This window comes from Colius striatus, chromosome 22, assembly GCF_028858725.1.
Source record: "Colius striatus isolate bColStr4 chromosome 22, bColStr4.1.hap1, whole genome shotgun sequence".
Classification (NCBI taxonomy): Eukaryota; Metazoa; Chordata; class Aves; order Coliiformes; family Coliidae; genus Colius; species Colius striatus.
Genome location: NC_084780.1, coordinates 6351302 through 6378839, shown reverse-complemented (window position 1 = coordinate 6378839; position 27538 = coordinate 6351302). Strand labels below are relative to the sequence as shown.

The 27538-nt window shown below is 45.0% G+C and overlaps 1 protein-coding gene across 9 annotated transcripts; it reads right to left on the bottom strand.

The window, feature by feature from the left end:
- Nucleotides 1–298: 298 nt before the first annotated feature.
- On the bottom strand, nt 299–27538 carry LRIG2 (leucine rich repeats and immunoglobulin like domains 2). Of its 9 annotated transcripts, none has more exons than XR_009820306.1 (21): nt 27408–27538; nt 22477–22548; nt 21913–21987; nt 21279–21413; nt 20675–20818; nt 20399–20542; nt 19643–19786; nt 19247–19390; nt 16381–16461; nt 15529–15600; nt 15316–15384; nt 13749–13912; nt 12341–12661; nt 11098–11379; nt 10528–10977; nt 10149–10298; nt 9161–9442; nt 7915–8533; nt 4907–5072; nt 4351–4475; nt 304–2216 (listed from the first exon to the last, which is right to left on the bottom strand). XR_009820306.1 is itself a non-coding variant. In XM_062013864.1 (19 exons), the coding sequence occupies exons 2-19, from the start codon at nt 26327–26329 to the stop codon at nt 8304–8306; spliced, it is 3105 nt and encodes a 1034-aa protein (XP_061869848.1). In that variant the 5' UTR covers nt 26330–26461; nt 27408–27493; the 3' UTR covers nt 5260–8303. The 9 variants fall into 9 exon arrangements, 4 of the variants coding, with proteins under 4 accessions (XP_061869848.1, XP_061869846.1, XP_061869847.1 ...); XR_009820308.1 differs by having other exon boundaries at nt 4933–5072; XR_009820307.1 differs by having other exon boundaries at nt 4907–5061.

The window sequence follows — 27538 nt, the reverse complement described above, 5'->3', positions numbered from 1 at the left end:
GTGGGACAGGCTGAGAAGCAGCAGCAGCCCTGCTCAGCAACATCCAAACCCTCCCTGTGCTAGCAACACTCTTCAGTGCAAACCCAAAATCCAGCCCTGGAGCAGCTACTGGGAAGAAAATTATCTCTGTCCCAGCCCAAGGCAGGACAGGCCCATTGCTGCCTGTGCCCTACCTGTGCTGTGGCCCAGGGACACGTGCACAGGCTGCTCTGGGCACACGGCCCCTCCTCTGCGCCGGGGGCTGCAACACGCTGCAAACACAGATACATATTTAATGTTCAGAGAGAGAGCTTTTACATGACCTACATTTCTTTCCCCCAGACACCCTGCTGGGACCCAAAGGGATTGTGTGGGGCAGCACAGCCACTGACATGCACAGCCTCCCTGGTGCTGGAGCAGCCCCCAGCTCAAGTAAGCCAGGACAGCTTATTTTCCCTGTGTGCTCCTCTGAGGGCTCCTGTTTGAGTCAAGGGGGACTCGGGTCTGTGGGTGCCACACTACCAATCTGCAAAGGGAGTGAGCACAAGGCCAGGGGAGGGTGTCCTGCTCTCCTCTGAGGCACAAGAAGAGCAGCTGGGATGTTCCTGGCAGGATCAGCCCCTTTCCCACAGCAGGCAGCTGCCCCTGAAGTGCCCACTGAGAACATCCCAACCTCAGCATCCACCTCACTCTGGACTCCTACCCCAGCCAGGGGAGCACCTGGCAGCGCCCTGGGTGCTGCTTCCTGCTGTCAGGGACTCGTGTCCTGCAGAGGCAGCACTGCCTCATCAATAATAAAAGGCAATTTCCCCCGGCAGAGGCGGGAGATGACGCAGCCCCTCGCGCTCCTCGGCTGCTGCTGCTGACAGAGCACCAAGAACTTTAGTCAGATGCAAGCTGACAGTAACACAAAACAACAGCAGCATTACAGGAAGAATAATGGCAAAGGCAGCTGTCAAAAACCTCATGTTGTCTAAGCAGGTGAAAGAAATCAAAGCTGTCAGGCCCCAGCAGAGAGAAGGGCAGCCAAAAGGGAGGGCAGGGCCGCTGGGAGCAGACAGGTACCGCTGGCCTAGGGGGTCCCACACACTGTGAGAACAGGGAGGACAAGGGCAGTGGTCACACAGAAGAGGGAAAAGCACCATCCTGCTCTGGGAGCAGGACAGGTGAGTAACCATAAGTGCTGTGGCTGCTGCAGGGGATGGGACCCATCCCTCAGGCTGGCTGCAGAGGGGGATGGAGGTGGGCCAGTTGCTTTTGTGTCACTCTCTGTGAAAAGGAGCCAGAGGACATCTGATGGCATTGGAAAGCACAGAGATAAAAGGTATGCAGGAGTTGGGCTCTGTGTGAGGTTGTTGGGCTCAACCAGCTGAGGTCTGCAGCCCAGGAGCTCACAGAAAGGGGTCAGGCAAAGGGCAAGGGGTCCCAGAGGCACCCACAGCAAAGGAAGGACCACCAGCCCTGAGAGGACAGCACTGCTGACCCCAGGGAAGAGGGGACAGCCAGCTGCCCCTGGACCTTGCAGCAGCTGCAAGTGCTGAGTGTGACACAGTGATGATTCCTGGAGGCTGCTTCCAGAGGCACCACTGCTCACAATGCCACAGGGCTCAGAGACCTGCCCTGGCTGCCAGGGCCATCTTCCCTTCCAGGAGGTCACTGCATTTCTGGGTGACTGTATCTGCTGTGTGTAATTTCAGCCCATGCTCAGTAATTCCATTTTTCTTAGAAAAACAAATCCCATTAATGCTGCTGCTGTGGAAAAGCTGCTCAGTGCAGCCAGAGCTGCAGCTCCTCACAGACAGGAGCTAAGTGGCACCACTGTGCTCTGTGGCAATGCTGGTGGGTAGATATGGCCCAGGCCAGGGGAGAACTCATTGAGAATCCCATTGTGCCTCCATATGCACAACTGACAAATGAAGGTGTGAGAGGACTCCAGTGAAGAGCAGATGCCCTCCTTAGTCTTCTCTTATCAGTAATTACAACATCAGGAGGAAAACCAGGAGATAGAAAAGCAACATCCCACTTAGAAGCACCCTGAGAGCCCCTCACAGCCAGAAGCACCAGGATGAACAGAAGTCTCATGAACAGCCCAGATGGGGACACTCAGCAGAGCTCATCCCAGCAAAGGCTCCACCAAAAACTTCTCCAGATCAGTGTCAGAGCACCTGAGGGCAGAGAGGACCTGTCCCTACCTCCTGGCCCCCCTCCAGCTGCTGCCAGTCAAGGAAAATCAGTGCCTGGAAAGACAAACAAACAAACAGGCCTCAATGAAACCTTTCCTTTAAAAAGATGGGTTTTAATTTAAATGCAAATTGGGCTCTGTGTTATCTGTAGGTCACCTGCACTGCCACACTGCTTAATTGGCAGGGCTGAGTCTCAGAGCACAGGCAGCTGATGACTGGCCCTTCCTGGGCATTTGTTTTAAGTTAATTAACATTTTTCAGCGAGGGATTGGTCCTGCTCTGTAGAACAGCTCCTCCCTCTGCTCAAGCAGCCCTTTCCTGCTGCCAGGGCCTCTCTCAGCAGGCCATTAGCTGTTAATGGAGTCGGGCACATTTATTTCTGCATCCTGAAATAGCCTTTGGCCAGTCACAAATCACAGCCCCCCCCAGCCCGGTCGATAGCTGCATCCAGCATCAGGCAAAGTGAGATCAGCAATAAATCTGAGCAAGGAAGGGAGAGATTCTGCCAAATGCTGAGGTGAATGATGTAGCTTAGTCTTTAGGAGAGACATTAAACCTCATGTGAAGTGGAGCCTTCGAAGCGAGGAGCAGAGCAGTTATCCCCTGTGCTCCACGCAGGCTGTGTGCAAAAGCATCTCATTTAGAGCAAATCTGCCTTTGCCAAGAGAGATGAGCTGGAAGGGAAGAGCTGTGATCTGTGCTTCAGGGCTCAAGGATGGAGCTTTAACCCTTCCCTCAGGTCTGCTGCTGCCCACCACACACAGACCCTCCCCTGCTCCAAGACCAGGCACAGAATGAGGCCCCACTGGCCACAAAAACTTACTGGTGGCTGTGACTTGGTCACCTGGGCTTGTGCTTCCCAGCCCTCTGAGACCTGCCCAGGGCAGCAGAGCATGGTGAGGAAAGTGGGGGAATGGCACCAACTTGGTGGCCAGAGCCCTGCTGCTGGGGACACGGCTCGGTCCTGAGGGGGTGGGAAAGTTCTCCCCCCAGCTGCTCGGCTGGGGAGAGGCTGAGGTCGCTTCCCCTGTGCAGGGTGAAGCAGTTCCATCAGATAAACCCTGCCATGAGATATTATCACTAGGAAGTGGCTGCAGAGGAGGAGGAGCTCCCCTGGCAGGGCTGTCAATAACCACTCACAGCTTAATCAGCGTGTGTCCCGCTGCAGGGCAAATCGATGGCATCTCACGGGGAGAGAATGAGATAAACACTGTCTTTAATAGCTGCCCATTTCCCTGCAAATAGGCACCCTGCTCCAGGCCTGCCTCCCAGGCACAGGGAGAAAAGGCCCTTGATTGAAGGACAGCATCTGAAGCTGCCCCTTCTCTGCTGTGCTGGAGGAGGCTGAGGGGACAGGATCACTATCTACAACTCCCTGACAGGAGGCTGGAGTGAGGCGAGGGTCGGGTCTCCTCTCTCACATAACAAGTGACAGGACTAAAGGAAATGGCCTGAAGATGCCCCAGGGGAGGTTTAGATTGAAGATGAGGAAGAACTTCTTCCCTGAGAGAGTTGTTACACACTGGCACAGGCTGCCCAGGGCAGTGGTGGGCTCGATTTGGCAGAAAGCATGAGGAGAAGGGGTGACCTTCCCATGTGGGAGGCTGGGATGATGTCAGGGACAGGCAGGGCTGCTCTGGGAGCAGGAGCACAGCACCAGGGCTGCATCCAGCCACAGTCCTCTGCCCACCTGCCTGAGCCATGCAGCCCTGACCACCACCCTGGGTCACCCACCCTGTGACACTGAGGTGCCCAGAAGTGAGGTGGCTCCACGGGGCTCACGGCCCAGGGCTGAAGCTCACAGCACCCACCACCACCATCACTCCTGAGTCTGGAGGCTCATCTGAAGGGCCCACAAACCACTGCAAGAAGGGAGAACTTGGTAGGTGGGAGGGAGGGTGGTTTAATGAAGTAGCCAGTGTTTTAAACCACTGAAAGATTAAAGCAAGGGAAGGATGTGATTTTCCACAAAAACTCGAGTCATTAGTGAAGCCCAAGGGCAGATGCAATTGTTTTCTGTTTTCTCCTCTCTTTGATGACCCAGTTTAATCTCATCAACACCAGGCTCCAGTGTTAATTTTTAAATATGCTTGGGTAACTGAGAACATCAACTATTCATGATCTTATCTCCAATAGCTGTTGGTTCTCTGACACTGTGCCATGATGAACCAGGGAGAGCTGAACTTACCAGGGAAGGCAACAGCTGGTTTTTCCTGAGCATCTTGTTGAAGGGACCACAGGATGGGGTGGGGTTTCACAACAACTTGTGCTCCAAGGCTTGTGGGGCAGGCTCCTATCACTGAGGTCATCCCTCTGTAATTGCAGTGGTGTGAAAGTACATCAGAGCATGGAAAAAAGCTGAAATCTGGGGAATGCTTCAGCTCTTGCCCCTTTGGAAACCCCAGCACAGCTTATGAACAGGAGAGGAGCCTCCTGAGCTGGCAGGAGGCTCTGCTGCTTCTGTCCAGCCCAGTGCAGCCAGTGTCAGAACCTCCCTGACTCTCAGGCATGTGAGGAGAAATGGCAGTCCATTAGCTCCTGTTCTGGAGGGACACAACAGAAGCAGTGACATTTGTTTACAGCTTGGCTTTCCTCTTTGGATGTTTCAGTGTAGGTCCTACAGCCCTCACACTCTCGTGTATGGGAGCAGCCACAGGCCCCCAGGCAGCATGTTGTCACCAAAAAGTGGGCAGGGAGCTGGAGGCACACAGCTCTCCCCTCCTGCAGTGGGGGCACAATCTCACCTGCTCATTTCTGTTGAGTTTCTCACCAGAATGAAAGTCTCTTTGGTACTTCAAAGGATCCAAACAGTTGGAAGCACACGTTGGGAGTGCAGTGACCTGCGAGTCTCCTGGCCCAGAGGCAACAGCACCACGGGAGCAGGACAAAAGGGTGTTTCCTAATGGAAAACTGAAATTAGAACCACAGAGTTAAGGAGGGACTTTGAGCCAGGTCAACCTCTGGCTCAAACAGGGGCAGCTGACCCAGTTGCTATGCCAGCAAGGTTTAACATATTTTTACTTTCTCCTATAAAAGTGAACTAATCAGAGACCAGAAGTGAACTGCTTACCCAGCAAACGAACCAAGTCACCCGGGATGCCCAAGGTGTACAGCATTTTATTGAATGAAAGTATGTTACAATAGACAAACATATATTACACATGCTATACAAAATATACATTCTGATGTGGAAAAAAATATAAATAGACACTAGGAAATAGCAACAGGGAACAAGAGCAGTTTTGCTCACGCTGTCTTATCCACCCCCAGCTCCTGTTCTGTCGGTACTTCGGCATTGACTGAAGAAGGTGTGTTTAGTGAATACTGACTGGCCCCTCTGCCCCATCTGCATCTCCTGCAGGAAAGGGGGAAGGAAGAAAGACTCCATTTTTTCCTGCATGTTTTCCTAGGAAGTTTCTCCCTGATGCTAAGCACAGCAAGGTGTTCACTGACAGACAAGCTTCAGCTATTCACAGCCAGGTTCTGGCCTTTAAAGAGATGTCATTGCTCATGGAAGGGTGTCAATGTTCCAGTTCATAATGGCAGCTTTCATAGACCAGTATCTCACAGGAATCAGCACAGATTTGGCTCCTAAATGGCAGCAAGAGCTATCTCTTCAGTTTGTTCTGGTGCAGACAGCAGTAACTTAAAGCCTTGGTCCTGGCCAAGCACATCTTACCTACCTAAGGTGAACTCAGTTGCATAAGGGGGTTGTGCCCAAAGGACACCTAAGGTCTGGTCATCCACAGCCATGCTGGGACAGATCTGTATCAGCTCAACTCCCCAGAAGAGAGGAACGAAAGGAAAAGAAGCAAGCATTTGCCAAATGGTGATGGGAGACAGAGCAGCAGCAAAGGCGCTACTTTGCCCTCAGCAGCCTCTGTGAGTACCTGGAGAAAGAAGCAAGCAGCCCTAAAGGACGAGGCTTTTCTGCTGCTGTCATTTCATGACATGACCTTTACCATCTGGATTTAAAGTGACAGTACTGGCTTCCTGCAAGAGAGAACTTTGGACCAAAAATGAGCACCATGTCTTAAATGCTGTCTAGAAAGGACAAGCTTGTAGGACATAAAACCAGAAGAGAATGAAACTGGGATTCTTCTTTTAGCATGTATGTTATCAAAACATTTCAGATGTCAGAGCCCCAAAACAGCTTCACACACTTGCACTTCTCTCTACTTTATCCAGAGGTCAAGGACAATAGGATCCTCTTCCCACTAAAGCTGCTGGCTATCAAAGCAACCACGGCTGCTTTGAGAGCATGCTAAGAGCCCTTGATAATATTTGCTCATTTGCATAGATCTGACTATTATTCATGCCCAAAGGGCTGTGGGAAAATCATCATTATTCCCAGCATTTCCTCACTCGTTTACTCAAATGATCCAGCCTTAAAAGCTTCTGCTGTGACTCTGCACGAATGCATCTCGCACACCCCTCTACTGAGGAATGGATCCATGGATCTTGGGCTGCCCCAGAAAGGTTCCTCTGTCTTTACAAAAATGGATCATGCACTTGTTCTCATTTTAGTACATATCCCACAGCTTGAAAAAAAACCACCACAGTGAGGAAGAAAGCCCCTTGCTCTCCTGGTGTGAGCATGATGTTGAGTGACTCCGCTCTGAGCACAGCACGCTCACTGAAAACCCACCACTTCAGAGTCTCCATCCCCTCCTACACAAAGGAGCATTTCCCAGAACTTCCCAAGAAGTCTTCAATAACTTTTCCCCCCTCTGCAACCAATGAAGCCTGCACTTCCTCTGATTCTGCATCTTCAAGACTGACTGGTTCCCTGCCTGTTGCTTCGTGTCTCACCCGTCAAATAATTCAGCTTTTTGGCCTTGCTGAATTCTGGGGAATGATTTTGGAGGTCAACGGGGCAACAATTTTGCCTGATGTTTTACAAAGGAAAGGACATAAATGTTTTAAACTACATATGGCTCTTGACTGTGCAGAGGAAACAAAATCCACAGCACAGTCACTAAGTATTTATCAAATGCTCTCACCATTTATCCAATGCTTTCAGAAGTTCACTTTACTGTCAGCTAGGAAAAATATATGGAGGCTCCTTTGCAACACACACAACACACAGGGGCTCTTTTAGGAGATGAAAGCTCAAGCTTCTGAAACAAATCACTCAGAACTCCCATCTGAGAGCTATTTTACCAGATGAACAGAAGGAAACGTTTTTGCCTATGGGTCTTTTTTGTTTGCTATTTACAAGAACTTCTGGGAAGTTGGATACCCTGGGGGGCTTTATGCTCTCCTGGACAAAACAGGGGCCCAACAGAGACTGGAAGGACCCTCTCAACACTTTTATATGGGTCAAACTTGGAAGTCTGCTCATGTCATGAGATCAGCTTGCAGTCAGGTCAGCCAGGCTTAATGCACAGAGTTACATCCAGCAAGAAATTCATCGGTATCACAGTTTCACCACACATCTATCATAAATTCGCTTCTTTCCAAAACAAAGACAGCTCTCATCATCAGAAACAAGTTTTCTGTCCCACCCAAACCAACCCCATATGGCTTGATATGCAGCTGTCAAGACTAGCAGTATGATACACACTTTGGCATAATACAAAATATATTTACATTACAGCCAACACGTTGATATGCTTAAATGTATACAAAATAGTTATCAATGCAAACTTATTTACACCCAGAGTCCATTATTTGGAGGGGAAAATGAGCCCCAAAGTTAGACTGGTAACAGCCTAAGGAACAACAAGCTGGCCAAGAGTTTTATGCTTACAGTTACTGGGGAGTTCCACGCAGAGGAACATTTGTTTCCAAGCAGACAATGCACTGAAGCCGTTGTGCATTCTGGAGAGGTTTTCAAAGCATGCACCAACACAAAGGCTGCTGCCAACATCAGAAAGATCCATGTTTCCTTGCCATTCCTGCAGGTATCACTCATCAGCCATGTGTTCTGTTGCACATTCCCATTGTCCAATACACAGGAATCCAAGGGGAGAGGAAAAAAAGGGCACGTGCCACCTCCTCCTGGGGCGCCCAACTCGGTTTGGTCAGCCTGTAATCGTAGGCACACGTACACGAGCATCTTTGGCCTTGGGGTTAGTCCTGAGGTAGTCAATACAAGTCAGTTGAGAGGATTTGCTTTCAAGACTTCATTGGAGTGTCTTATGTGGCTTCACTATAGTCGTGAATGTTCCGTGTCCTACTGAAATCAAAGCTGCGTTCCCGCAAGCGGCGGCAAGGGCGGGGTGAAGCAGCCTGGCCCCGCTCGCCCTCAGCCACGGCCTCGCTTCGGGGGGCTCGGGAGGTCTCACGGGCTGACTGCTGATGCAGGAAGTGTGAGTGAGAGAGGGCTAGGTCTTTGTTTACTCCCCATAAAGGAAGCTGAAAAGGTTCTGGGGAATTAAAATCAGAAGATGAACAGGAGTGACTTCATGATAAACACATTCAAATCACAGACAGATCACTCAGGTTGGGTGACTGTGCAACAACATTCTGAGGTCACTGCTCTATATATGAGAGCATATTTCACTGGATGCTCTCCCATTTCAGCAATCTGTTGCATTTACCAGAGACAGAACACACAGTTTCAGTGTGAAGTTTTAAAAAGGCTACCTGGAAGAAAGTCCACATAAAAACCAATCCATTTACCAAAAACCCCACATCTTCTGGAGTCCTTTAAATCAGGCCTTTTTCAAACAGAAAAGCTATTTGAATTCCCTATGGGAAGCTTTAACCCTCAGCTAATAGATGTCCTCACAGTGCATGCAAAGGATCTCACTCCACAAACTTTAAGAGATGAACTGCAGATTAGTATCATCTTTTTAACATCACCTGCTTCAGCTCTTGGCTACTGGATGCAAACTGAGGGCTAGTTCTGAGAATGAGTGGTTAATAAGAAGGTGAGTTACTCCACAAACTACAGCCACTTGAAGAACTAGCTGTCAATAGTGAAGAGCAGCACAGGAAAGGCAAAAGTTATCAGGGAATACAAAGCAAAAACACAGAAAGGGGACACTCACCATTCATCTGCTGGGAAGAGATTTTCTTTTCACTTATTTTGTCATGGTTGGTGAGGAAGACAGACATGTCTCTGTCTGCTAAGAGATTGTCAAGAGTACTGGTTTCATGCTGGGCACAAGTTGGGTATGTTTCCTTGGGCATCTGCACCATGAGGTTAGGGAGAGTTTGATCCAGGGAGTCTTCTTCTGTGATGTAGGCATAGGGACAGTACTCTCGTGTCCTGGAGTAGATGTTTGCATTGTCGTAACAGTCTGAGCAGATCACCAACGGTGCTGCACCACCTGATAAAAACATGGTGGAAAACCAAAACCCTCAGAAAATATACAGATGCTCGAGTGCCAGAGACTCTTTCATGTTCAGCACAATTGTGTATTACAGCATCATAGTCTGAAGGGCCTTTCTACAATCAATGTGGTAACAGAATACCCAGCCTGACTGTTTCACAGAATCCCAGCATGGGATTACTGGCAGAGGCAGTAACTGTCTGCCAAAGACAAAAGGCACAGCAAACTTTTATTTCCACCTCTATTGCCTGGACCCTTGAGATGCCAAAGGAAAGAAACAGCCTAAAAATCTACCCTGACATTTAACCTAGGAATTCTCTAACAGCATTCCCACCTTGCTAAATGCAAAGAACCTCTGGAGAGAGCTCTGCTACTCTGGCAGCAGTTGTGACATCTATGTACAAAGGCACTCCCAGCAAACATGAGCCCAGATATTGCTGGACCAAAGATTAAATGATGTGTTTGGAATGCAGAAGCCTTGGGAGCAGAATATAAACACTAAAAGAAAAACAGGAGATGCCTCAAACTGGATGATCACTGGAAATTTCCAGATCAACCTGGATTCTTCTCCAGGAAAAGTCACCTTTGATGTTAGCAGGCAGTACTGTGCTGCATCATGCAGGGCAGCTGCCAGCTATGAGGATGAGTCGGTGCACTGGCATCCTGCTGAAGCACAAGTGATACACGTGAGGGCTTTGCTTACCATCTGTGCCTTTATGCACGTAGCTACCAGCTGGAGGCATAAGCTGCTGATGGCTTCCTGCTTCTGAGTTGCTGTAGCCTTCCTGAGGCTCTGACAGAGTTCCTTGGGAGGACAGATAGCTGGGAATGTCTGCAGGTAGGTTCATCTCCTCTGTAAGGCAGAATTAACAATGGTTAAAGATTTCAAGGCAGCATCCACACTATAACATCCAAAATGTCAGCTAGAATTTTAACTCTCATGCTTTTTTTCAACTTCAGGGATTAAAAAATCCCACTTCAAAACTAACAGGACCAGAATGGAAATTTACACATGATACCAGGTCTTGAAAACATCTGTGTGTTCAAAAGCAAGCCTGAAGACTGCTCCTTTTGCACTGTACCTGTGTTAGTGATGCTGTAATCTTCATTCTTCCTCCTCATGTGGTAGATTACAATAACCCACACCAGGGATGTGCCCACAACACAGCACACCACGACAATGATCACGATGCCTACTGTAGTCCAGCCATCCTCCTCGTGGACAATTCCACTCTGGGAAGAATCACAGTTTGGAGAAGCCAGGACATTGAGGTAAATGTGGCCACGCTCGGTGCCCAGGGTGTTGGACATGATGCATGTGTACTTCCCAGCATCCTCCAGCCCAGCATCCACAATGATAAGAAGTTGATTTGCTGCAGCAAAGAAATGCCTTTCTGTGACTGTCAAGGGGCCATCATCCTTAGTCCAGTTGAGGCGAGGGGCAGGGCTGCCCCCAGCTATGCACTGCAGCACAGCAGTTTCACCTCGGCTGACTGTCCTGTCTTCCAGAGGCCTAATGAAGGAGGGAGTTTCTGTGAAAGGGAGAAAAGAAACCCCCACATCAAGGGCTGCTCTTTGGATTTTAAGCTTGCTGCTTATCTATAAGATACACTACCACAGCAGAAGTGAAGGGCTCCACACACACCACTCACCTAACACAGTCAGCGTGGCATTTGCTGACAAACCACCTGCAATGTTTTGTGCCATACAGCTATAGATTCCCATGTCTTCTATTTTGACGTTGGCAATAAAGAATACATCATCCTCAGGCATGACATGCATCCTCCTCTCTCTTGCAGCAGGGAAGTCTGTGCCACCATCCTTCTGCCAGGAGATCTGTGGGGTCGGGTGGCCCTCTGCAGCGCACTCCAGCCGGGCCATCGCCCCGGTGCGGATTGTAAGATCCATGGGGGTTTTCAGGAAGGAAGGCAGCTCTGGGTCAAAGGAGACACAGTTTCAGTATCTTCAGTACCAGGAAAAAAAAAACCCAACAAAGCAGGAGAAGTCCCACAGCACAGAGACTATCTGAAAACAAACAAATCTGAAACACATGTGAAGTTCTCCTTAAGAGAGAGAGGTGCAGATTCTTCTGCAGAACCACACAAACATTCAACAGCCATTTCTAAGAGTCTACTCTCCAAATTTAAACACAATGGTTATGGTGTCCATTTAACATGAGCTAAAGGACAACATTTCTCACAGGGAAGAGACAGGGACAAGGTTTAGCCTTCTTCATAAGCCCTTTGTCACATGTTTTCTTCGCTGGCAATAGGGAAGGTGAACTTCCATCATGTCAGTCCAAGTCTGCATTATCCCTGCTGTACAAGCTAAAGGAGCACAGGTACCTCTGCTCCATCACAATGGGGGTCAGTGCTCTACTGATTGATGTGAACCTCGTTTTCTTATCACCCTTCTCTCAAGCCAAAATAGATTCATGATGGCTAAAAACAAGGCACTTCATCACTTCATTTCCAGTCCCACCAGTTATCGTTGCCTGAATCTTCCCCAGCTTTACAAACACACGGGAAAGGTGCTTAGTTCTAAAGAGACAGCAGAGGGAGCTTTGAGTTTAGGAGACTTCTACCTCCGTTTAAGTAGATGAACAACTGTGTTTAACTAAAGCATGGGAACTCTCTGTCCTTTTAAAAAACTGAACAGAAGGCTTTTCACCCACAAACAAAAAACCAAACCCACTTCTTTCTTGCTTTATAAACTGCTTGATACTTCTAAATAAAGATGTTTGATTCTTCTGAACACCAGTGAGAGTCTTGCAAGACTATTTTGGACTAGCTCTAGTGAAAAATAAACTCATAGCTATTAAAACTATTTAAACTTATAGCTATTTAACTAAAGCTTTAGTTGAAGTGTTTCTCCATTGTCACCATTACTGCTTACCATTGACAGTCAGCTTGGCTTTGTTGGAATAATTGGAGCCAAAGTGATTGGTGACTATGCACTGATACTTTCCTTCATCAGTGAAATTCACATTGAAGAGGTGCAGGACAGTGGTATACTCAACCACTTCACCACTTTGCTTCTGATATCTGGCAAAATTCTCCACCTCTGCCTCATACAACACTTCGCTGTCTTTACGCCAGGCAGTGGACATGGGAGAGTCGCTGCTGCTCACTGCAGTGCAAGTCAGAGTCACGTTCATGCCTCGCAGAGCAACTGTGGTCTCAGGATGCACCTTTATCTGAGGTTTAGGGAAATTATCTGAAAACAAAAGCACCAACATTAGTCACCTAGCAATTAATATTGCAAAACTCACTCAAAAGACAATGTAAGTAGAAAAAGGTTTGGGAACAGATGTCCTGCACGAGATGTAAGCATTCAGCTGTTTTCAGCTGGAAATCAAGCTGTGAAAGAGGATTAGAACCACAGGTAGACATCCAGGACAAGCACTGGAAACAACTGTGCTCTTGAGCAGTGCCCTGCATTTTGTACAGCTGTCTGGAACTTGCTATATTTAGATGACAGACAAAAGCCATGCTTGGCTGAAGAGCTAGGCTACTTTACAAAAGACTGAGACTTATTTTCAGAGAGCTGAAATATCTTGAAGAGCCTTGAAGTTCTACAAATACAAAGCATAGCAAGCTGGCAGTTCACTCTATCTCATCCCACTAGAGGAGGCTTTTCAGTATCTATTGTTTCAGCACAGACATTCTAGCAGGCACACACAGCATCTGGTGTCAGGCACCACAGTGATGGTATGAGGATGGAAAAGTGAGTGCTTGTGCCTACATGATGGTTGTTGTAGCCTTTACCACCAAAAGAGTTAAAGAATTGTGTACATACAAGTAACACTTAACAGATACTTCACACATGACTCTGGACAAAGAGTCTCCATATTCCATCTCACAGTTCAGTTACAAAAAAGGATTATGTCTGAAACTGTGGTGGCAGAGACCAGATAAACATTACAGACATGGAGCATCAGAAACTGTGCTCCATTAACCACTCCAGCCTTGTTAGTATGGACAGGAACCAATAAGAAAGCGTCAAACAGTCCTTCCAAAGCTAAAAGCAGAGGAGAACAGAAGCATAACCAGTTTTTAACAGTAACCTAAATGAAAGACAATGCAGTCTGACATGATTACTCCCTCAGGTTAGCTTCAGTGCTCAAGTACAACAAAATCAAAAGAAACAGAATGAAATCCCAAACTCTGATGTACACAGGCCCATGTGTGCACTGTGGCCAACACCAAGTACTTCCAGCAGTGCTACAGCCTGACTTCAGAAAGGTACCTGCACAGATTTATGTTCCCATGTTTTTATATCAAAAGTCATTACAAATACGAACCACAGACAAAATCACCAGGGTCCACACTGAGAAGGCTTTGTCCTGCTAACCATTCAGGATGAGCACAGCTGACATTTACAGCCTGCTGTAAATGGCTGTCAGTGAGCCACTGTGGCAGCCATTTCAACTGGCAATCACAAAGCAAGCTGCTAGTGTTCAAAACTCTGCAGAGACAAGGCAAAACAGAAGGGTGATTAAAGTTTATGTATTTCACATTCCTACATGTGATTTCATGCAGCAAAACAACTTAAAGCATAAACGTTGAGAAATTCCACCATTTCCAGTACTCTTTTATGCCCATGGGTGTTATAAAATGTTGGCTACGCATGCTATAAACAATCCAGAAACACCTTCCCTCTATGTCAGCATTAAAACCTTACATTTCTTTTGAATTCAAAGAAAATAACCTTGGATTTTCAGCTTTCAAAAAGAAATATTAAGCCTGTCTTTACAATTATCCCAGCCCTCTTCAAAGCAATTAAAAGGAACATAACACAGCTCCGTGTCTTAAACTGAACACACTTGCCACTGTGAAATGAATGTAAGCCTCAATAGTCATTTTCATGCCAGCTAATAAATATTTAACTATGAGAGTGATTTTTTTCGTACAGGTATCTACTGCAGATTGTTTCCTCTGCTCCACAGAAAAGCTGCAAACAGGAAACACTGATGGGTCAACCTTTTCCCCACTGCTGGCTTCTCAAAGTGTCCTCAATATTATGTAGGAGTAGGACTGACAGGGAGAAAAGCCAACATCTTAACAAGTGACCTGTCAGCAGATGAACCCAGCAGTGAGAGGAGAGAGGCACACAAATATGCCAGGATTCCACCCTGCTCTTTGCTCGTACATACCAGCAATTCCTTACTTTTAAGATACATTAAAGAAGGCAATGAAAGTCTTATCTTTAACACCTCAAATGTATCTCCTCAAACTGGCAGATCTTGCAGATTACATCCAGCTGGCCAAGATTAACTAATTGAAGAACAGTTTTTAAAAAGATTACACAACATTCAAAGACTTTATCTCATAGAGATGAATGCCTTACAGTAGGATTAGTCTTGGCTGTGAAGGTCACTCCACATTATGATACTTTAACTGTCTGGAGATCACAAGAGGCTCTGGCTCTAGCAGCTTAAGCATCTGCTGAGCAAGTAAAATTCTCATCCCGTTGTGACTTTCAAAGCCTTTACCTAGCCCCCAAAATGGGAAGATGAAATGTAGGGTTTGCTGACCCCTTAGAGAGATTTTCAATGAGTTATTTCTTTTGTTCACTGCTCACATGCCAGTGTATGCTGAGCTGGCTGCAAAATCATAGGTATGAAATCCTTAATGGCACAGCACTACGAGGAAAAAAGGACTTTCTACTGAACACAACCAAGGAAATGAAGGTGCTGGTTTTATCAAACCTTAAATCTGCTGCCAACTTTGAGTTGATAATTCACCAGCATTGCTTTAAATACTTCATGATGAAAGCAGACACACTTTAGCCAACTTCAGCCAGCCCTACAATGGTGATTTCCAAGGTAAGACTTGTAAAGAATCTGTGAATAACTGACATAAACTTACAGTTCCTTCAGGTGAGCTTGGGAAAATGCATTTTCTTGGATGGACATTACTGCATTGTTGCTTAAATCTCTGTAAGTTAAGCAAAGGGAACAAAACTGAGTAAGTATGATTTTGTATGCTACCTTCAGTTAATTTAAGTTCTTGAAAACCTGACAGACAATACAATACCAAAGCTGACAAATAATTACAAGCTCTACACAGTGAAGTACTTACAGGTGTTGAAGTCCTTCAAGACCAGAGAATGCTTTTTTGGTAATTGACTTAATCTGGTTTCCTTGCAAGATTCTGAAAAACAAACCCCCCAAATCCAGACAACATCAATATGAGTTCACAAATAAAGACCCAAAAGAAGTTCCCTATGATGTTTAACTCATTTTTTTCTAATTCTAACAGAGCTAAAAGATGAAATATTAGTTTCTGAGCTTAAAGGCTCAACTAATTTACCCAAGAACAGGGTTTCTCTGCCATTCTAAAGAGATTTGTGTTAGAGATGTGTCAGAAGAGAATTTAAATCAGCAGAGTGAAACGGTGGTAAGTAGAACTTGGGAGTGGAGCAATAACTTCCTAATAAACACCAATCTGCCACAATCACATTAGTTCCTGAGACTGCACCCTCATACCAAGCTGTTTGTTATAAGCAATGTCTGTAGCTCCACAGGATGGTGCTTCCTACAAAGCACATGGCACTGGATAAAAAGTGCACAGTGTTAGTACTGAAAAGCTGTTTATTCAATACATGAAAAGTCCTTTGTGGTATAACTTTTACCCAACCTAAAAAAAAGTACAAGAAGGGACAATCATCAATAATGAATGCAGTCAAACACTTGTGCCTAATTTCTTCAGTTTGGTGCTACAAGGTAATCCAGAACTACACAGATCCCATGCTCTTGAACATGGAACTCAAGTCTGTATCAAGAGGTTGCAGCACACAAGGGAAAACACAGCTGCCAACTAGAAAGGCTTCCTGCCTCGTGTCATTGATTCACAATTACTTAATATTTTGCACTCTGCTCCTGCTCTGCATGCCTGGGAAGTACTGTCATGTCAATGGTTTGTAATACATACAGTTTATCCAGCCTGCTGAGTCCCACAAATGCTTCATTTGCATCTTCTATGGCCCAGGAGATCTCATTGTTCCGCAAATCCCTGTGGGAGAAGAGCTTTCTTTTAAAGCAGCCCTATAACAGCACCATGACCACTGCCAGTGGTGAGATAGGGAAGAGAACTTGCTCTTGCACATGCCAGCTATGGTGGTGTGGCACAGTGCCACTTGGAAGGCCTCGAATCTTTTCTAAATCCAGGCTTGTCAGAAGATGAAGATCCCATTTCAGAGATGCAAGGGAAAACAGAACTGCTCAAGATCAGTGCTACACACAGAACCACAAACAAATTCTGCAGTACAACTTCTTGATGTGGTTATAAGGAAAGACCCAGTCTGACTAGCATTTGTCATGTGAGGGACTATTTACCAGAAGCTGGGAGAGGCTCCTGAAGCAAGTTGGTTCATGTAAGTGAATTAACCAATACACTAGCAGCATTAATCTTCCCGAGTAACAGGCTTATAATAGCATTAGCATATTAAGAGATTACACACAGGTTACAGTGTAAGGCTGCCAGGCACAAAGTAGTAGATTTTCAGAATGAAGTTGATATTCTGCTCACAAATCTTGTTACCAGCTAATGGGATTTCTGTTTGACCTCTGCACAGCTCTACGGCCCTTCATGTAGAAGAGTGCTCTAAACAGTAAAAGTAATGGAACAATGTGGTTCAGAGAGGATTAAATGCTTTTTAGACAGAAAGAGAAATAAATTCAGCTGCATTTTTAGCCCAAATGGCAAGGACTGAGCCAAGAGTTTCTGTCAAAGCCACAGTTTTCATCTGTTTTGATACCACTATGCACAGAGTGTGTTTAAAGGAAAAACACACCACTGGAAAATAGTCTGTACTACATTTTACCAGACAGTATATGCCTCAGCTTGATGGAGCTTCCAAACAAATCAACTGACACAGAAAGCTACCTACATATACAGGCAATGGATACATCATCTCATATAAACACTTATTTCCTTGTGCTCATGGTGGCAAACTGAAGTATCTACGTGCCCTTGGGTGAGACTGTGAATAGCACAGAACACTTGGAAGAGACTGGGATCAACCTCCAGGACATTGGCAGTGGTAACGTTATTTTGGAGGTCTTGCTCTTACCACCACACAGCAGTCAATTCCACAATTAATATATATATATACACTTTACATTTAGGACAAGAAGAAAAGAATTCCATGATTCATGCATCACAAAATCTTAACAAACATGGCCTTGACACTTGCTCACATTAAGTATTTTCCTCTTTGCAAGTTACTCAGGCGACGCTGCTCGCCACGGACGTCATCTGACGAGAAGAACGACTACATGAACAATACACCAAACTTCTTTCCAAGCTGCCAAATCCTGTGATTTGAAACTTGTTTCTAGAATTGTCTCCAGATCTACCCCAGAAGTGCAGAGTGCTGGAGGGGTATTAATGCCATGCTACTCTGTGTTATGAAATACATAATGTGATAAGATGTAAAACTTCAAAACGCCGGCGCTACTCTTACACACACCTTTAATCCTGCATTGCTCTTCATTACCTTGTAGTTAATATACAGTTTATTCTTGGTAATTAAAGCTGCATTGCAAAATAGCAGCAGGAGCTGAACATGCAGAGAAATACTTAAGTTGGCCTTAGCACAGAACAACCAGTGTACAATCAACAATGGAAAGAATCCGACAGCGACACGGTATCTCCTGTTGTTTGAAGTATTTTTACACTCCACTACTCAGAGCACTTAGCAAAACGAGTGAGCAACCCAAAAGAAAAGCCCCTCATTGTGTGAGCCTGAAGAGTTGGCTCCTCATGCTCTGCTGGGCACGAATGCTTGGAGCCTTGTTAATCACCACTGCCCTGGTCCTGCACATTCCGACCCCGAAGCAAACCGCCAGCCTCTCAAGCTGCTGATGCCTCTGAGGAGCCCAGGAAAATCTACTAATTAATCTGCTCTTTTTCTTTTTCATGCTACTCTAAATCTAAGAAATTAGTTTTAATTATTTCATTAAAAGGTTGCATAAAGGTTAACAGAATATGACTGCTTACATAAATCTCTCTGGTGAGTTTGCTTATTTAAGCATTTATTTAATGAACTGACAGAGGGGTTGTAAACTTTCATGCCTTTCTCAACTCCCATTGTTTAGGATGATTACAACTGTTCAGATCTACTTGGGACACTTTCTTTTTCTCTAAATAGTGAGCCAGGATTGAGTCTTTTCTCGTCAGAAATATCAACCAGCTGCAGCTGCTACAAAAGGTCCTGGCAGTGCAGCACTGTGCCTCTGGCAGCAAGAAGGAATCCCACACCCCTCCTGTATATGCTACACTTGTGGCTTCAGCACATAAGCAGAGTGAGCTAAACTGTACTTTTTGCAATCAAAAGAGTTCGCCACTTGGTTTCTGAGGTGCCAACACTAACAGAACCCTCTGGAATAAAGAGAGGTCCAGGCTCTTTACACAAGCTGACTATCCACACCTTCTCAGAACAAGTATGACATGCAACTGAGCACTCAAGGTCACCAAGCCACTGTTTCTTATCATCACTAAAATGAAGTGGTTGGTTTGATTTAGCTGGGCCAAAATTCTTTTTATCTCGGTGGACCAAAAGATTATCAGCCCCACCACACCTGCAGGCAGGACAGCACAACAATACCAAAACACAGATCCCAGAACGTTGGGGTTGGAAGGGACTGCTGGACTCTCTCCAGAACTTCCCTGTCCCTCTCAAGCTGAGGAGCTCAGAACTGAACACAGTGCCCTGACCCAAAGCTCGCACAGCGCAACATTCATTGTCGTTATTTGTACTGAAGTGAGATTTCAAGTCAGACTTTTCTGTACTTACAAGGTTTGAAGGTTTGTCAGACCTCTAAAGACACCATCAGCAATGTGACTAATGCGATTGTCACCCAGGTTGAGTTTCTCCAACAAGCCAAGTCCCACAAAGGCAGACTCCTTGAGGCGGGTTAGCTGGTTGTACGACAAGTCTCTAGAAACATTGAAAATGCACTTTAAAGGCAACTAGAGGTGGATTAATTATGAAGATGCTATCAAACTTGATTAACTATTGTGTTTTCATTAATTTCTCTAACAGAACACTTTGAAGTAAAATACACAGCATTACCATGGACCTAAGGAGGAAAATGAGGGCGCAGTTGGTAGTTTGCTTGCTCCATAAGTGCCATTCAATCTGTCATTGCAACATTACAAAATGCCCAATAAAAAGCAGCCCGGGACTTACAGCTCAGAAAGTCTTTGGCAGAACTCCCATGCATCTGGGCTGATCCTGTTAATGGCATTCTGGCTAACATAGAGTTGTTGCAATGTCCTCAGACCATACAGCCAGCCCTTGTTTACTTCTGTTAGGTTATTATGTTCCAGTTCCCTAAGGAATTATAAGGAAAAACATTTGCCAAACAGATAATGTAACATATTTAAAAGATTTCACCTTGTGGTTCTCAAAATGATTTATTAACATTAAACCTTAGGCAAACCTGAAATGCACAGCTATATTTATTCGACCTGAAAGCAAAAGAATGAACTTAAGTATATGAAGAACTGAGTAAATGGACAGCAGCTGCTGTGATTGAGGGGCAAAAGCAAAACTGCAGCCTCTGCTCTCAAAGATTACTTCATTTAGAAAAATCTTTTGCTAACACTGCAGGGCACACCCTTGTGCTGTCTCTGTCAACCAACCACACAGCAAAGAATCATCCCACGTTACAGGGAGTGCGAATGAAAACCACCAAAAAGCAACCTTTTACAGTTAAAACACTCTCAATGAGCAAGTAGGAAGACACTGAGGAGACAGCCAATACCTTTCCACCTCTGAAGTAACAAGACATGATACCAAAATAATGGGAAAATACAAATCTGTAAACTCATCTCAAGTGATGCTCATCAATGTCACAGCACAACCTTGGTCTAAGGGAAAGTCATACAGGACACAACCACAGCTAGAGGCCCTAAAAGAAATTCCATGACTAGGCATACTCACAATTCTTCTATATTACCCAGGCCAAAGAATGCTCCATCCATTAGTCTGCTAATCCCATTGCGCTGCATTTTCAAGGATTTTAAGGATTCCAGGCCTTGGAATGTAAGACTTTCCACTATTTTAATCCGGTTCCTTTTCAGTTCCCTTTCATAAAAGATGACATTCAAACATTAAGATATCGTTCGAACAGCACTTTGAGAAAGTCAAGAACACATACTGAGATCAACAGCTCAGCTGTAAACACCATGTTTATAAGCTTTCAAAGCTGCTACTTACAGAAACTGCACGTGAGGCAACTTGAAGATCTTTGGCGGAATCACACTAATCCGATTTCTGTTCAGCTTTACCACCACTAGTGAGCTAGATAAGTTATCAAGACATCCTGCTTCCAGAGTAGTTATTCTGTTGTTACTCAGATTCCTAGGAAAGGAAGAAGCCTTTCAAACAACTGCACATTAAGCAAGCACTGCAGAGTAACCACTTATTATTAGAACTCAAATCCCTTGTGAAGTCACATAAAAAATCAGTTCTAGGAGCTGGTTTTTACTGCATGCCCATGCTTCAGTTAGACATGGTTAGACAATGTCAACAGTGATCCACTCAAGAAGAGCAGAAAGGATTCCATGTTGCTGCTGGCTGTAGTACCTACACCTTGACAACAGCAGCTATTGGTTTCCATACTATTTGAGAAAATGTCATATAGATTGGTATAAAAAAAATCTTTCAGTTCAAGCACATCTGTAGCTACATTAAGCATTGCTACCAGCCCAAAGCCAGGCAAGGCTGCCTACTCTAAGTGTGTAACTTAGAACAGATGGGGTCTTCAACGTTATTGCTGTAGAGCCAGCAATCCCAGACATAACAGGTCACTCATACTTACAGATACTTCAGTTGCATCCGTGGAAAAGAAGCAGCTTTAATTTCAGAGATAAGATTAGAACTAAGATCTAGATTTTCCAGTGAAAGGTAAACTTGGAGTTGCTCAGCATTTATTTCTGGAATGGTATTGTGTACCCTGAAAAATACCAACAAGAAATATGACTATCAAAACATTCCATTCTTCAAGCTGCACAGCTGAAACAGCTACAGGATTCTGTATATAAATTCATCAAGAAGCCTCTTCAGCGGGTCAGGTACCACACACTCCACAGTGTTAATTCCCAAAGCAATACTGAAAATCCAAGAGCTATTTGCCACCTTGACATATGAATAGATTCAAATTCTGGGGCCTGTAGTTGGGCTGTTTCTTGTGGGAACTGTCATTCCCAGAGTGAATCCCTCCTCTTCAAAGCTGCCTGCTTTGGTTGACTGCATTTTATTGGTAATTTAGGGTGACTGGATTGTCTAACTGATTTGTATTTCTTTAAAGAGTGCTTACATATTCCCCAAAGCACTTGAGATGAGTAGTATTTCAAGACAATAGAAGCTGTGCTTTCCTACAACTTGATAGCAGAACTGTAATACAATTCTCCCATCTGTTAAACAAGAAAAAAGGGAGACATGCAATTACTTACAGCGAGAGAAGAGTTATATTAGAAGTTGTTTCTCCAAAATATGGAATTTCACTCAGCTCATTGTAATTCATTTTCCTTCAAAAAAAGGCAAAACAAACAAAAAAGATTACTGGTACTTCAAAAGATAAGAAAAACCCTTCAGTACACAGCAGAAATCACTCATCACAGAAAGCATTTAATAATTTTGTTATGTTAATAACAGTAGCTGACAAAAAAAGACTCCCTAAAAGCTTAAATACTAATAATTTAAACAATTTAACAGTAAAGGATGCTATTTTTTACTGTTTTCTTGGATACTGTTACTTCTCTAAGTTAAAACCTGCTGTAGTCAAAACAAATCCCTCTCATTCCTTTAAAACACTAGTCTTTGAATATTTACAAACAAGTTTTCTGCTCACAAAGCATCAGTTTTATACACAAACATGCTGCCAATGAACAGCATCCATTCTTCATTAACTGGCACCGAACATTTTTACAAGTCAGACCAGGTACCCAGACATGCAATGAAACGCACTCATTAGAATTAGGTATCTATAGAGTTTACCCTCATAAAAACCAACTTACACTTCTTGTAGTGTGTGAGCAGACAAATCAATGCTCCAGTTGGATGACAATAAATGATTATGACTTAAATCCCTAGAGAACAGAGAGAAAAGTTAGTCTAGCTTCTGGAATAATTTCTGTTTAAGAACTATGCTTTATGCAACCTAAAGTTTTAAACCATGTTTATGATACAAGAGATTCCTCCCAGCCTGTTTTAGCAGTCACTCACAATGTAAGTGTACCCAGCTCAATTTCTCTGTTTGACTCCAATAACTCTCTGTTAAAAGGGCTTCTTGAAAGAAAGACCATACCTGAACAGAGCATTTCTCCTTTACATCACAGACAGGACCTGCCTATTGCAAAAAAGGGAAACTTTACAGGGACACAATAAGACTTTCTTACTAAATGTCTGTTACTGAACTGTTTACTCTAGCAGCAATCTCATTTTCTCAGCTTGCCCAGCTTTTCAAAGACCCTGACTAGTCAAGGCAGGCTTATTTTGAAGGAACAACATACACACAATTACCAAACAAGCTGGAGGGGAGAGAAACATGAAGCAGGGAAGCTTATAGAAGGCACACTTTAGTGCCAGTTGGTTGTTTCAATGGGCAAGAGTTGTTAAATCTGTTTTTAATGCCTAAACTTGATTTTGATGTTATTCCCATTGCTTTAACTTTAATGCAGTATTTGGTTTGGACTTGGTGCCTAAAACAAGAAGCAGCTTGTGAAACACAACTGATAGACTGCAGACAGAAAACTGTTGGTAGGTGCATGTATAACTGGACACTGCATATTAAATCCAAAAGCTTGTTTCTGCTAACTAGCTGTGCCTGCCTGTCAGCCAGCCATCATGCTCCTGATCTATTTCCACTTCTGACATCAAGGATAGAGCTATAATGAGCTATTTTCAGCCAAAGCTGTTCACCTCCTGATGAGTTACTCTGATAAGGTCCTGTATCACTGATTCTCTTTGCTGATTACAGAAGTAACACAGCACACATTTATTACAGCTAGTTTTAGGATTATCAGGCAGGCTTCAGCTATGCTGACACGAGGCAAAAATGTTTAAGAACAAAACTGCCATTTCTTAAAAAACAAAACTGTATTTCTTACAAAGAATCTGAAAGTGTAACTGTTAAAAATATCCTCATTGACAACCAGGCTTGTGCACTCACAGCACCCTGCACTCATCTACTCTTGCAATAGCTTTGGGCTTGTGGTTGGCTTCAGACATGAAACTGCCCAAAACCCATGACTAGAGGAAGAAATGAAATTGTCCTGGTGTTCCTGCTGCAGAAGGGGTTGCAGTATACATTTAACCCTCACTGAGTACCAGTGTGTGCCCATTGGTGGGTGTTAATGCTGCCACAAGAACCCTCCACACAGGGAAAACTTGCTGCTAACCGCAAGAAAACGTGAGCAGGACCTGGTTTTATTCATCCCAGTCCTCATAGCACTACCAACATAACTTTGACCTGTAAGAGCAGAATCTATTGGGAGACAGGAGAGATTTGACTACTTGTTAACTTCCACTCAGGCTCAGCAATAAAGATACCGTTCTAGCAGAGAATGATTAAAATCCTAGGTGTCACAGCAAGTCAGACCATTGTTAATATGTTCTTTTAATTACATGAAGGTGTAAATTATATAAATACAACAGCAAACAGGTTTGCAAACAACTATTCATTCCTACAATTAAAAAAATAATCAGGAGAACCTGGAGAACAATGCACATGGAGCCACTGAATGCTGCTCCACAGGCTTGCTCCCTCAACATAGGTACTAATTAAGTCAATCCTAAATGCCAATAGTGCAAAAACAATTGAGTGTGAACTGCAGCCTCCCCAGCATTCGGGAGAATAATCATGGGAACAGTGGGTTTGACCAGCGCAGGGAGTACTAAAGCCATGCTATGGCCAAAGGACCTGAGTGCAGCCCACAGAGGAAGGATGAGGCAACAAACACAGAAGAATACGCCCCCAAAAGTCTCCAGGTACTGGACTAATGAGCAAAACCATGCCATGGGTGCTGAGCCAGACCAACCTGTGTGTTGTTAGTGGGCACTGACAAAGATCTCAGGAGTCAGATTAATGTGTGAAGAAAACAGAAACTTGATTTTTCAAGAAGAGACTATTTCAGTTGGAAGGGACCTACAGAAGTCATCCAAGTCCAACTGCCTGATCACTACAGGGCTGACCAAAAGTTAAAGCTAATTAAGTAATTATTACTGATGCTTTTTGAAATAGACTGATCACAAAATACAAAGCCAAATATGTTGTCTGATTTTCTGTGTCTATAGATCATTCGACAGCTAAGACTGCTGCTGTCATGCAGAACCAGATATAATGTCCTTGTTCTGAAAAAGCCAGAAGCAAAGAACCCATCATTTTAGAAGCACTTGTGTTTTTACTGTGAGGCTCATGTTATGAAAGATCCAGAGCAATCATGCAAAATTTGTATTTCAGAGAGTCATCTGGCATTGTATATAAAATCATCTAAACATTCATTTTGAGCTGAAGTGGCATTCATCTCAAGTAAATAAAACAGAATGCACACACCAAATTGATTACTCCACAGTCCTGCAGAATGATCTTAATTCAGCCCAACTGAACACACCCACTCCCTCCCCAGAGTGCTGTGCATTGATTTAAGATGAAAATATAGAAGTTCACTCAAAAAACCTGTTGTGAATGGAATTTACTGAACTAATTAACTGATATCTAATCTACTTTTATTCACCATCTCTCTAGTTACCAGGATATATGAACCCACTTTCAGGCACTAACATAAGACTGGGAGGCAGCTGCCAACATCATGCTTCCCTCTTTCCCTACAGATGACTGCCCTATAAACAAAGCTCGTGCTCTTTCTTCTTAAACAATGAAATGTTAAGATGCAGACGTATAAAAAAAGCTAACTCCTTGACTTCCCTATCCTTTTCATCACCTGCCAAGTTATCCACAAAACATATGTAATTTTGCAGGAAAAATGAAGTTACAGCTGCTAGCCATCATAAAAACGAGTTCTGAAGGTGCTCCCCTGGCCTTATTAAAAATAACCCAAAACAAGAGCAAAAACCCCCCACACTGGAAGCATCCCCTACAAGTAGTTTCAAAGAGATAGGACAAACAGGAATTTTTAGACCTCAAAGTCAGACAAACTGTTATCACAGATCTAAGAGGAAAAAGCACATCAGGGACTGTTTAATGCAAGGAAAAATAAGCTTTGATTAATTTTCAACAGCTTGTATGCATTATAACTCGTTTAGATTCAGAACTGCTAGTGTAGTGCTAGAAGAAAAAAAATGTCACACACATACATTTTGTGTGCCAAAAGCCAGAAAACCACAACAGAGATCATACACAGATGAATTGAGAGCAGCCCTGTGCAGAAGGACTTGGGGGTGTTGGTTGATGAGAAGCTCAACACAACCTGGCAATCTGCACTCACAGCCCAGAAGGCCAACGCTACCCTAGGCTGTGTCCAAAGCAGCATGAACAGTAGACTGAGAGAGGGGATTCTCCCCCTCTACTCTGCTCTCCTGAGACCTCACCTGCAGCACTGCAATCAGCTCTTGGTCCCCAACATAAGAAGGAGCTGCTGGAGTGAGTCCAGATGAGAGATATGAAGATGATCTGAGGGCTGGAGAGAGGCTGACAGAGTGGGGAGTGCTCAGCCTGAACAGGCACTGGAACAGGTTGCCCTGAGAGGCTGTGGCTGCCCCATACCTGGAAGTGTTCAAGTGCAGGTTGGTTGGGGCTTGGAGAACCTGGTCTAGTAGAAGTTGTCCGTGCCCATGGCAGGATGAGATGATCTTTAAGGTCCCTTCCAACTCAAACCATTCTATGATATGATTAATTATTGTTTGCAGCATATGTCAGATTGCATAACGCAGCACAGTGCCAGCACCGCTTCTTCCCACTGCATTTTGTGCCAAGCAGTTCCAAACACACCCTCTGTCAGGTTTCAGGAAGAATAAGAATTCGTTGAAGCCTGAAGACATGCTCTGCAAATAGCATGGATATTGTTTAGCTCACTAGCCATCTGATGAATAGCCAAGTCATTTTTCCAGGCACTGACACTCTTTGTCACAAGTTTGTCATAAGATACCCTCGTACCTTTCTAAACCTAGATGTATGTCTATGCTGAAATGCATATTTCTTCTCTTAGGTATATGATGTTTACCATGTAGAGAACTACAGAACCACAAAGGGGTAAAAAGGTGTCAGACTTCCTTAGACGTGCCCAGTTTTTAACACAGATCGGAGTCTTGAGCCCTGCTAGAGGAATTCCTGGAGTTAACAGCAGTTTGTATCTTTGTACAATCTTCCAAACAGCCTTTTTATCTTTCCCCCTTGTTCTGGAATAAAGTTATTTCTATCAACTGGGAAACACGATCACTCTAAGAGAGCCTGAGTACTCCTCTCTACAGGAGAGCAGGTTTTGATATCCCTCACACTTCACCATCTCTTCCACCTGAGTACACTGAAGCCAAAAGGCGACAAACGCAAAGGTGGCTGCAATAACAGCCAAGAACGAATAAAGGCATGCTGCGTTAGTCCCAACGTGAACAGAGTTTACCACACTGCCTAATTAAACTCTTGAGAGCAGAAGCTAAGGGTGGCTTTTAATTGTTTTGTGAGGATTTTGGAAAAACAATGGCAGCAAGCCTCCCCCGCCGCAGCTGTGCACACCGCGCTCCCCGGCCGCGCCGCATGAGCACGCACGGACACGGAGCACAAGCACCATCGGCCACCCCGAAAGGTCCGCTCAGGACCACGGCCTCGAACACACGCTCCCTCCCCAGGACGCCGCTAGGCCCGGGGCCCAGCCCCGCACACACCCCCGCCCGGGGCCGGCGCCCGTTAGGCCGCGGCCTTGCGCTCAACCCGCCGCCCGTTAGACTTCGCTTGGCCGTTAGACCCCACCGCCTCGCCGCCGCGCTCACTCACAGCCCCGTGGTGCCGGCGGGTAACGGCGGGATCCTGCGCGGGCCCGGCCCGCCGGGCAGGCGATGCCGGCTGCAGTCCAGCAGGCCGCGGCGGCAGGAGCAGGGCGCGGCGCAGGGCTCGGCGGCGGCCGC

Bases quoted from the DNA above. Each gene is read 5' to 3' on its own strand.
- LRIG2 (XM_062013864.1), bottom strand. From the start codon at position 26,329: ATGCTGCAAACAATAATTAATCATATCATAGAATGGTTTGAGTTGGAA. The intron at 21,988-22,476 runs GTAAGTTGGTTT...CTTTTTTTGAAG, and splicing joins GCTCACACACTACAAGAAGT to GAAAATGAATTACAATGAGC. The intron at 20,543-20,674 runs GTAAGTAGCAGC...CTTTTATGAAAG, and splicing joins TTGCCTCACGTGCAGTTTCT to GGAACTGAAAAGGAACCGGA.